The sequence below is a fragment of the Octodon degus genome, unplaced genomic scaffold (genome assembly GCF_000260255.1).
Source record: "Octodon degus isolate 3935 unplaced genomic scaffold, OctDeg1.0 scaffold00104, whole genome shotgun sequence".
In the NCBI taxonomy this organism is placed as follows: domain Eukaryota; kingdom Metazoa; phylum Chordata; class Mammalia; order Rodentia; family Octodontidae; genus Octodon; species Octodon degus.
In genome coordinates this window covers 5,260,394-5,271,230 of record NW_004524680.1, presented here as the reverse complement: position 1 = coordinate 5,271,230, position 10,837 = coordinate 5,260,394, and the positions used below count along the sequence as shown (strand labels likewise).

At 59.3% G+C, this 10,837-nt stretch overlaps 1 protein-coding gene across 1 annotated transcript in view; it reads left to right on the top strand.

Moving 5' to 3' along the window:
• Positions 1-10,837, top strand: part of Adgrb1 (adhesion G protein-coupled receptor B1) — a 61,429-nt gene that overhangs the window by 35,600 nt on the left and 14,992 nt on the right. Inside the window, 6 exon segments of the mRNA XM_004638921.1 lie at positions 90-234; positions 6,276-6,379; positions 8,075-8,177; positions 8,874-9,024; positions 9,558-9,627; positions 10,693-10,759. Coding sequence (XP_004638978.1) covers positions 90-234; positions 6,276-6,379; positions 8,075-8,177; positions 8,874-9,024; positions 9,558-9,627; positions 10,693-10,759 — 640 coding nt within the window.

Below are 10,837 nucleotides of genomic sequence, written 5' to 3'. Positions count from 1 at the left end.
CTGCGGGCTCAGGGGCGGGCGGCGCTCGGGGCCCCCGCGGGCCGCTGCCGCTGACGCTGCCTGTCTCTCCCGTGTCCCGCCGCCCCCAGACCCTCCTCCTCCTCCGCCCCCCCGCAGCTTGGGCCGTGGTCGTGGCGTGGCTGCCGCACGGTGCCCCTCGACGCCCTCCGGACGCGCTGCCTGTGTGACCGGCTCTCCACCTTCGCCATCTTAGCGCAGCTCAGCGCCGACGCGGTGAGACCCCGGTGGGGGCGGTGGGACTGAGGTGGGGTGGGGAGGTGGCAGCGGTGGGCGGGAGCGGCGGGGGGAGGGGAGGGTGCCTACTCTTCCGGTGCCCGGGGGTCTCTGCGCCTGGCAGCTGCCGGTAGCCCCTGGCAAGGATGAATGGGAGCCCAGGCCTGGGCAGTGTGGAGTTGGGGACCCTTGAGAACTGCCTGAGGGTGGGTCTCTCATTCACTCTGTGGTAGCAGGGACCTTGGAGAAAGCTGTCCCTGGGGAGCCAAGTGTGGTCCTTTGGTCTGGAGCTGGGGAGCCCAGATCTGTGTGCTCCCCCTCCCTTGGTCCCCTGGCCTGCCAGGAGTGGGAGCAGGAGAAGGTGCTACCTTCTACAAGCCCTTTGGGATCCACTGTAAGTGAAGGCTTGTCGAAGGAGATGGCTGTGTCCTCAGGCAGGGCTGCAGGGGTAGTCCGTGCTGCTGGGCCTGGCTCAAGTCCCCAGGCAGGCCCCTGTCTCAGGGGCCTCCTTTTTGTTCCTGGGATTCTTGTGGGGGCTGACAGTTTCTATGGTGACAGTATCTGGGGCCAGCCTGCTGGCAGGGCTCTGGGTGCTAGTCCCAGCCCAGGGCCGCCCAAGCTGCCTCACCAGCCCCAGGAAGGCTCAGGCCCTGTGGGGCCACCTGGCAGGCAAGCCCAGAACAGCACACTACAGGGGCAAGAGCAGGGGCTTGTGCTGCTGGGAGGGGGACGGCCCAAACCATGTGTGGAGAGGTCCCATCATGAGCATGGAGAGCAGGCCGGAGAGGGAATATGGCTTCTCTGGAGGTTGAGGGTGGACAGCCTGCCTGGTAGAACCAGGTTCCATGGGGAAGAAGTGCCAGGCCTCAGCATTCCTCCATCCCTTTGTTCTTTAAACTGGGTAAAGTGGACAGTGCTGCCTGTTGGGGACTGCACAGCTTCAAGCTGGTGGGACCTGGTTGTTGCCATTGGACGCCTCTGTTGACAGGTAGAGAAACTGAGCTCTGAGGAGAGCCATATTTAAGGGATACAGCTGGGCTGGACAGAGGTCAGTGCCCTTGGCCCTCACCCCAATGTGCCCACCCTCCTGTCAGGCAGCCTTGCAGGCAAGACTGCAGTAGTTGCTGATTCTCTGCACTGGGTCTAGGTAGTAGCCAGGTAGCGCATCCCTGAAAGAGGTGGCGTTTTGCTAGATGGCTGCTGACGTGAAAGCAGCAGGCTGCCCCTTGCGTGGCTCTCCTAGAGCCCCTCAGCGCTATCCTGGGTAGCTCAGGGATCCACCATAGTCTCCAAGGCCTCTATTCTGTGGGATGTGGGGACCATGTAGGACGGGAGGATGGCTGTGTCCCTTTCCCCTTTCCCAGCTCAGGATTGGACCATGGGAGGTCAGGAGTAGGGTCTGGAAGTGCAGGCTTGCCCTTGCAACCTGTGGCCCTGGGCTAGCCCTCTGAGCCTCAGTATCTTCCTGTAAAAATAGGGGGCTTTCTGTGCCCAGGGCTGGACGTGAGGACATTGTGGGCGAGGGTAGAACCCTGGGCATGGTGGCAGCTGGGCATGGTGCTCAGGAGCCAGGGCCTATAGGGAGTGAGCCATCCCACCCTGCGGGGAGAGATCAGGGGCTACCCAGGGGGTGGGAGCATCAAAGCAAGGGGTCATAAAGCATCATAAAGGAAGGGTACCAGCTGGGGCATGTCGTCACTCTCTTCCTAGCTCAGAGCAGCTAAAGTCCGCGGTGCAGGAGCTGGCACAGAGACATGCACTGCACTAACCTGGGGACCAAGCCTCAGTTTCCTCATCTATAAGATGGGATAGTGGTAGCCCTGCTGGACTGCATGGGTTTCTAGGACCAGACTGTGTTTGGCCCTATTTTGGCTTCCAGTGCTAAACGCCAGAGGCCCTCAATGGGCTCTTTTCCCACCCCATCCCATCTTGACAGTGCTGCTGGTCAGCAGAGGGGCCCAGGATCAATGCAGATAGTAGCTGGGTGCTCAGACAAGCCTGGGGCAGCACAGGCTGGAGGACGGACATTCAACCCCGGAGTGCACTGGCTTCCTTCCCCCCACGTCCTCAAGAGACGGCTCGGAGATGGGTCTTACAGGGTATGCCGGAGTTTACCAGCTGAGCTTTATAGCTGGCCATCTCAGGGAGAGTGGAAAGGCAGGACTTCAAGCAGTGTGGGAGACTGGGCTGGGTCTAGGATGAGGAGAGATAGGGGCATGAGCACTGCCTGCAAGCCGGGGCTGGGGTAAGGCAGAGAGAGAAGCTGAGAAGGGGTTGCTGCTGGGGCCCCGGTGCCCCAGGGATTCTGGTGACAGTGAGGGAAGAACAGCCAGCGGGCAGGTAGGGGGTGGCCAGGGATGAGCTGGGCATCTGTGAGGAGCGACAGTGCTCCCCTCCTTAGCTGGCGGGGGTGGACTATGTGCTGCGCACGGGCAGTTGGGTCTGAGTGGGCGGAGGCTGTGGCCTCCAGGGATGGCTGCTCAAACAAGGACCTGGGATGATATAGAGATGGGGTGCCAGGGACAGGCCCCAAGCCAGGGTGGGTGAATGCTGCTGGGGAGGTGAGACCAGGAGCCCCCAACTGGGCCTGCATCCAGGGTGTGGGTACAGATGCGCTGTGCCACCTCGGGCTATGGCTGCCGGAAAGTTGAGTAACTGCTCTGAGTCACACCTGTGAGTGGGCTGAGGCCACCTGTCCCAGAGCCATGGTGGCGACTGTACTGGGTGATGTATTTATGGCGCTTGACACAGCCCCGCATGTAGTAAACAGTCTGCGGAGCACAGGTCTCAGCGTTAGCTCTGTGTGAGTGCAGACTGCTTGCCGGTTGTGGGCAGAGTCGGAGCTCCGTGTGCAGCTGGGATTGGGGCCCAGAGTGTGATCAGGTCGGGTCGACATGACCAAAGCCAGCTCAAGATCAAAACCCACAGTGTGACCTGCGTCGGGCTCAGGCTGTGACAGATGAAGGCTCGGCTGGTGACTTGGGTCAGGGTTTAGCCCGTTGGTGGTCTCAGTGGTCAGGGTGTACATGCGGGGAGACCCAGGGCATAACAGTGTAGGATGTAGTCCACAGCTGGAGTTAGGTTACGTGTGTGGGCATTTGGGTACCATAGGTAGATTTGGATGAGTGACAGAATAAAGGGGACATTGAGATAAAAGTCAGTCTCTAGGGACACAGGGTGCCTAGAAGACTTGAAAGAAAATTGGGAGTCAGAAGTTGCTGTGGTAGGAACAGGCAGTAACAGTGAAAACAAGGAAAGCCATGGAGGGGCAAGACCCTGGGAAGTCAAGCGATAGTATTTCTGTTTGTGTGAAGAACCAGGAGGCTGGTCCAGGGGTCTTCTGGGAGGCAAGGATTCCAGCAGGCCTATCACTGAAGGTCAGGGAAGTGCGTGGGCACAAGAGCAGCCTGCACAAAGGGCCTGGGGCTGGAGCAAGCTTGGCATGGAGCCAGTCTCCAGCAGGTGCCCAGTCTGGTCTACCTCCACTCTGGAAGTCAGGGCCAGTCTCTTGCCCTTGAGGTCTCTGGCCCAGCCTCCCGAATGAGGCACCCTGACCCCCAGGTTCTGCCTGTCCCCTTCTGTTAGGAGGGACTATGAGCCAGGCGGGGAGGAGCAGAGGGCAGGCAGGCAGGTGGGTAAGCTGGTGGCTGCCAGGCCTAATGAGGGCAGACGAGGCAGATGGCCACAGAAGTCAGGGCTGGGGTCAGCAGTGGCACAGGTGCAAGCCACTTGAAAGTCACCCATGAGCTGCTCAGCACCTTGGAACATTTGTTGAGGCCACCCTCCCCCCTACATAGCCCTGTCAACGTGACCTCCCAAAGTCACAGAACAATGGTACTCTGAGCCCAGAGGGCAGAAGTGGGCCTGAGCAGGGCCCCCCCAGGGGATGCAGTGCTGTCCCTCTGTGCCTCACATCCCTGGTGGAGACAGCTGAGATGGATGAGACCGACTAGCCTGCTTCCGGGGTCATCAGAGAGCAGCCCTGGAGGGTGGTAGCACCTCTGCTGGGGAAGGAGCCAGCCTTGTTCTGGAGAAGGTGCAGCTGTAACAGAGGTGCCAGGCACAGGCCAAGAGCCCAGCGTGGCGCTGGCCAGGAGGTAGTGCTTGTGCCTGGTGTGTCTGCGCTTCTGTGGGGTGCCAGATGTGTGGCCTGTGCCACCTGAGGTTGGAGCCCCAGGGCAGCATTCAGTGCGGGTTTGGTGGCTGAAGCCTGAGACTGCAGCACAAGGAGCAGCAGGTAGATGGCCCAGAACTGAGAGTCGCTGTGAGCCTGAGTCAGAGGAACTCTGCAGACACGGTGCGTCTACTGCAGTGGGGGGCTGGTCCTGGATGCATGGAGCTCTGCTGTGTCCAGGGGACTTACTGCTGAGCATGGCCCATCTGGGGGCCCCTCCCCAAGTCATGGTGGTGGAGCAGCTCCCAGGGAACCAGGGCTGGAGGTAGGCGAGCACCGAGTCTCTTCAGCAAGTTCCAAGGTGGGTGCCCAGGTTCTGCAGTAAGGTTTAAGGTGAGCTGACCCCAGAGCAGGACTCCCAGCTGTAGCTCCCTTCTCAGAATCCTCAGCTCTGTGTACAAGTGCTGGCTTGTGTGTGCCTGGTTTCTAGGGGGCTGCTGTACCACCGTGTGCTCAAGCCTGGGTGGCCTTTGATGACTGTTTCCCCACATCCTGTTTCTCCTACATCCTTTCACCAGCCCAGCATGCTAACCTGTGACCATGTAAGGACAGTAGTCATAGGTCTGGTCAGGGCAACACCCAGAAGGGCCAGGGAAACAGGGAGGCTGCCAGGAGGAGCTGGTGCTTACTGTGTGGGGAAGGACAGTGGCTGGCCCAGGAACAAGCTGTGCATGGAGGAGGTCAGAGTGCAGTTTCAGAAAGAAGAGACAGGCAGAGTGGAGAGAGAGAGAGGGGATGTCTGGGGCCCTGAGAAGGCATCAGGGCCCGCGGCCAGTAGTCTCATTCTGCAGTCTGGCAGGTGCACAGGGTCAAGATCTACTGTGTGGAGGACTAGCAGAGTGCTAGCTCTGGGGTGAGGGACCCATAGGAGACCTGTCCTCTCTGGGCCTGCCTTCCCATCCAGCTGCTAACTCAACACCTCTTCTGAGAGCCGGGGGCAGGAGGCTGGGGAGGGGACCACAGAGCTTCCTCTGATTTCTTGGGTGGTGTGTGGTGTGGACAGTACCTCTGCCAGTGATGAAGGCAGACACATCCCTGTGTAAGCAGGGGCCACCTGTCTGTTCAGGGTTGTTCTGGGCACATGGTAGGGAGGTGGGATGGTGGGCGTGGCCCTGGCCCCCTAGGAGGGACTGAGTTATGATCCACCTAACCAAGGCACCAGCCACACAAAGTGGAGGTGGAGGAGAGTGCTGGTACAAAGGCCCTGTGGTGGGAACAAGCAGCCACCTAGTGGCCTTTGCAGGGAGGCGGGGGTGACTCTGAGCTGGGCAGGGAGGGTACAGCTGAGATAAGGAAATAAATAGAGCCATGATACAGGGAGGAGTAGAGCTTGGATAGTCTGTGGGAGGAATGTCAGGGTGGGGAGGAGGAGTTGGGTAAGAATTGGTTGCCCGATGGCGTGAGCTACAGCTTTGGAGATGGGTTTTACATCTGAGACTGAGGCAGGTCTCCCCATCCCCAGGATGTCTCCCCACTGAGCATGCCCTCCCACCTCTGAGATTGCAGGACTAAGGGCTCAGAACTGTCCTGGGGACCATGCTGGGACTTAACCTCTCTGACCCTGCCAAGATGTAGGAGCACCTTCCTGGGATTGAGGTCCGTGACATTATAGGGGCAAGGGGCCTTAGTGCTGGGCTTGGCAGGCAGGAGGTGGAGCCCTCAGCAAAGTTTCTGCTGTGACTGCCCAGCAGAGAAGGTACTGGTGCCCCAGAGTGCTAGAGGCAGCTGCCTGCTCACAGGAGCTGTCAGGGTGGGCTGGAGTACTGGGGCTTCACCAGGTGACCTTGGTTACTGCCTGGGCCTCTTCTGACTGGTGACCCAGTGTTCTGGGTCACATCTCACGTCAGTGGTCTCTCTGTCATTACAGACAATGGAGAAGGCTACTGTGCCATCTGTGACGCTCATTGTGGGCTGTGGCGTGTCCTCACTCACCCTCCTCATGCTGGTCATCATCTACGTGTCCGTGTGGAGGTGAGTGCTCGGTGAGGGGGTCCGGGGCTCCGTTCGCTCTCTTTTTCTCAGTTTTCCCAGTCACCTGCCGCCTCTGTGCACCAGCACCACGGACAGCACCTCCTCTGCAGCTAACCCAGCCTGCCAGTCCTGCAACCCACTCTGCCAATTCTGTGTGTTGGGGGTCACTGGGGCTAGTGGGCAGAGAAACAGGACAGGTGGATAGTGGGCCACACCATCTCCAGCTGGGTCCACTTGCACAGGCTCCAGGTTCTGTTGTCCTTAGTGCCTTACCTTAGCTGAGCAGGCACCAAATGGGGCACACTGAGCACCTACCTGCCCTTTACCCACTTGGGGTGCCTATAGCCACCCACTGTTCTTGTGTGTCCTTGGGTCTACACTTGCAGAGACAGCGTTCTGTTGGGCCAGTTCAGGCCCAGATCTCTTCACAAAAGACCACAGAGGCTGGGCTCAGGACCCCCTGCTCACTATAGGTCCTGTCTGTCCCATGTTTGGATTGTGTGGTTGTGGGCCCTACTGGGGCTGTGAGGGGAGGAGATGTGTGTTCTGAGACTTGTGTCTGGGCTAATGAGGAGCCCAATAGAGTGGCAGGGGCAGGTTTGGGTCCGCAACAGACCAGGTGATATGCTGTGAGCGTGTGTCTCCACCTGGAGGGTATGTGACCACAGACGTGTGCCCACAGGGCCGGCCTGCTTCCTTGCTTGGCTGTATCCAGGTCCATCAAGTAGCTTGGAGCAAAGAGAATAAGCTCAAGGTCACGGCTACAGGGCTGCGCTGGGGTTCCCAGTGCAGTCGGAGCTCTGCAGCCCATGCGCCTGGCCCCTCTGGCTCTAGGGGCAGCGTGATGTCAGCCAGTAATTGGAACTGATGGCTGGGCTGCTGCCTGAGGTTGGACAAGGAGGGGTCGATGTGGTCCATGGGGGAGGGGCAGCCTGAGCTCTCTTGGTGACCGAATGGCCATTAAAGCAGTGTCCTCCATTGTCCTACCCAAGGGCAGAGCATCCCGTACTTCTCCCACTGGGATCTGTAGAGGAGTATGGCTGCTGCCTTCCCCACCTACTAGCACCTACCATAGAGTACTGGGTATCCTAAAACATGGGGGCCAGAGCCTCTGAACCCTGGCTTGGGCCTGCTGAGGCTTTGCACTGACAGTTTTCAAAGCACCTCTCCCAGGCAATGGCACTGGCCACCTTGCGCCCCATCCAGCTACAGGTGGGTACTGTTCTGATGTACCCCGTGAGGAAGTGGGGACCCATACACATTCAGGGAATTTTAAATGCCTGAGGTCATGCAGCAAATCAGAGACACATCAGGGACCCCCAGGGCTCACCCGAGCACCCTCTGCTCTTCACCTGGGGGGAATCTTTCTATGCAAGGTGGTGGTGGTGCTGGAGGTGCTGGTGCTGATGGTGCTGGTGGTGGTGAGCTGATGGTGATGGTCATGATGGTGAGGAAGATAGCAGTGATGGTGATGATGGTGGTGATGGTAGAGGTGATTGTGACAGTGGTGGTAATGCTGACTCAGGATGGTGCTGGTGATGGTGAGAGTGATGACAGAGAAAGTGGTGAGAATGGTGATGGGTTGGTAATGAGGATGATGATGGGTGTGATGCTGCTGCTGGTGGTGGTGGTGACTGCGGGGAGGAGGCAGGGCCCTGGTCCTTGAACTCATCTCAGGCCTGGCCTCTCCCACAGGTACATCCGCTCAGAACGGTCCGTCATCCTCATCAACTTTTGCCTGTCCATCATCTCCTCCAATGCTCTCATCCTCATTGGGCAGACCCAGACCCGAAACAAGGTAGGTGTCTCTGCCTCGCTATACACATCCCAGTGTCTTGAGTGGGGTTGGGGTGGTCTCCCAGCATGGGTCCTTCCCCAGCCAGCCTTGAGTTTGACAGCACATAGCAGGGCCCTTGGCCTGCCCTCTCCAAGCACCCCATTCTGCTTCCCATCCCCATCCTCTTCATGTCCTGTCCTGCCCCACACAACAGGCCCAGGCCTTGGGTAAGGGCCTTAGTTTACTTGGGATCGTCATGGATAGGGGCTAGAGATTTCAGTGAGACAGAGCAGGCCTGGCCCGGAACACTCGGGCGTCCGAGCACAGAAGCTTATAGCCCCAGCAGACCTCTGTCACTTGCTGTGGATCCTTGGGGTGTGATGTGCTCTTTCTTGGTGTCAGGTTCACTACCTGCTCTACAGATGACTAGAAAGAAGGCTTCTAGCAACCCCTAGGCCAGCACTAGCATGTGTTGGCAATGAGAGAGTGAAGTTTGTGGGCAGGGTCACACAAGCACCCACCTTGGGGAGAGAGTTACACTTCAATGCCCACTACAGGGCAGGGGCCGAGTCACCCACTGATTGCTTCCTGCCTGTGCCCATGGCCGGGTGCCAGCTGGGGATGCTGCCCTGGGCCTCTGCTGGTCTCAGCGGGCACTCACTGGAGTCAGCAGGAGGCTGGGGACACTTGCCCAGTCCCCTGGCCGCCTGCCCGCAGGTGGTGTGCACGCTGGTGGCAGCTTTCCTGCACTTCTTCTTCCTGTCCTCCTTCTGCTGGGTGCTTACCGAGGCCTGGCAGTCCTACATGGCGGTGACCGGCCACCTCCGGAACCGGCTCATCCGAAAGCGCTTCGTCTGCCTGGGGTGGGGTGAGTGTGTGGCATCGCGGGCAGGCAGGCCAATGGCTATGCCCTGAGCACCGAGCTCTGAGCCATCCTCCTAGCTCTGGTCCCTGCACTGCAGCCCCTCCCTTGTCATCCTGGGGAAGAGACCCCCAGGGGCTCCTCTGCTCTGAGCCTCTGTCCCTTCCCAAGGGAGCCAGGGGAAACAGCTTGGCCCGTTACTTTTAAATAAGGAATAATTTTTAGTGCAAATTTATTTCAGGTGATATTTGGGACATATTTATACTGAGAAATGGCTCTTTATCTGAGTTTCAGTGTTGCTGGGGCCTGGGATTTCTTTGCTTACCTGGAAGTCTTGCTTCTGGCTCTGTAGGTCCTCACATGTGGCCACCTCCTGTCCACCTGTCACATGCTCTGTGTCTCACTCCCGCTGGGCTTTGGGCTCATTTCTGCCTTCCGCCAGAGGCAGGGCTTGGAGAGGAGGGGGATGGGAGCCAGGGGTGATGCGAACGCCAGGGACAGTGGTGGAGCTGATCCCTACCCTTCTGCCTCTCTTTCAGGGCTTCCTGCGCTGGTTGTGGCCATTTCTGTGGGGTTCACCAAAGCCAAGGGGTACAGCACCATGAACTAGTGAGTGGAGTTGGGATTCTGAATGACCCCGGGCAAAGGTCTGGTGACAGCTGAGGAGGAAGGAGGTCTGTCACCAGCAGTTTGTGAGCAGGGCTTGCTGCAGTCCCAGAAAGTGATGGCAGCCACGTTCTATCCTGTGTGGCTGGCTTCCGTGGCAGCCTCAGGGAGGATGGGCCTTACAACCAGAGCTCCTAGCCAGCTGGTCAGGTAGGGGTGGAGAGGGTGGGCTGGAGCTCTAGAGCCTCCTCCCTCCCCATTGCGTGGCCTGGATGGGCTGTTAGCCACTGCACTTTAGGTCCCCATCTGCAGAGCACTGGTGGGAAGGCCTGGACAGCTCAGAGTAGCACCCTCACACGTGCCCTTGGGGCAGGCAGGCTGGCGTCAGAGATCCCAGGGCTCCCTAGACATTGGGGCCGGGGCCTGGAGCCTTGAATGCTGAGCCAGGACACTTGGGCTTCTCCTAGAGGCAGTGTGGGCTCCCCAGGGGGGAGAGAAGGCTCAGGATGGGGGTGGAGATCTGTGGCAGGTGGGAGGAGCACAGAGCGAGGAGGGGGCAGCTGATCCCAGCTGAGTGGGGAGCCAGAGCGGGTCAGGCGCACTGGTAACATGGTGGGGACTGGGTAAGGATGCAGTCACTCAGAGCCAGTCGGGGTGAGGTCTGCCGCTCCACAGAGACTAGGAGAGGGGACACCTGGCCTCCCAGAGTCTCGAAGAGATGAGACCGCTGAAATGGGGTTCTGCAGGATAAAGAAGAACATGTTTAAACAGCAAACACTGGCGCTGGGGATGGAGTCTGAGGAGTGGGAATAGGAGCTGGGGAGGGGACCTAGTGGGAAGGAGACACTCAGGTCCATGCCGTCATTCCCAGCGGCCCATGCCTGCTGCCGTCTGTAGCTAGGGGTGATTGTGGAGGCCAGGGCTCCAAAACCAAGTGACATGCCTTGCGTGCAGCAAGTGCTTAGTAAGGGCTATCACTTCTGCTGCCCCCTGGCTGTCTCGTTCTGTCTGAGAAGCCGGCAGCACCACTCCCATGGGCAGGTGCTAACCAGCCTGTATCTTCCTCAGCTGCTGGCTCTCGCTGGAGGGTGGACTGCTGTATGCCTTCGTGGGACCGGCGGCTGCTGTTGTGCTGGTACTGACCTTAGCCTGCTTCCCTTGTCCCAGGCTGGGCCCGACTTCCGTTTCCTCCCCTGCCCTGCCTGCAGGCTAG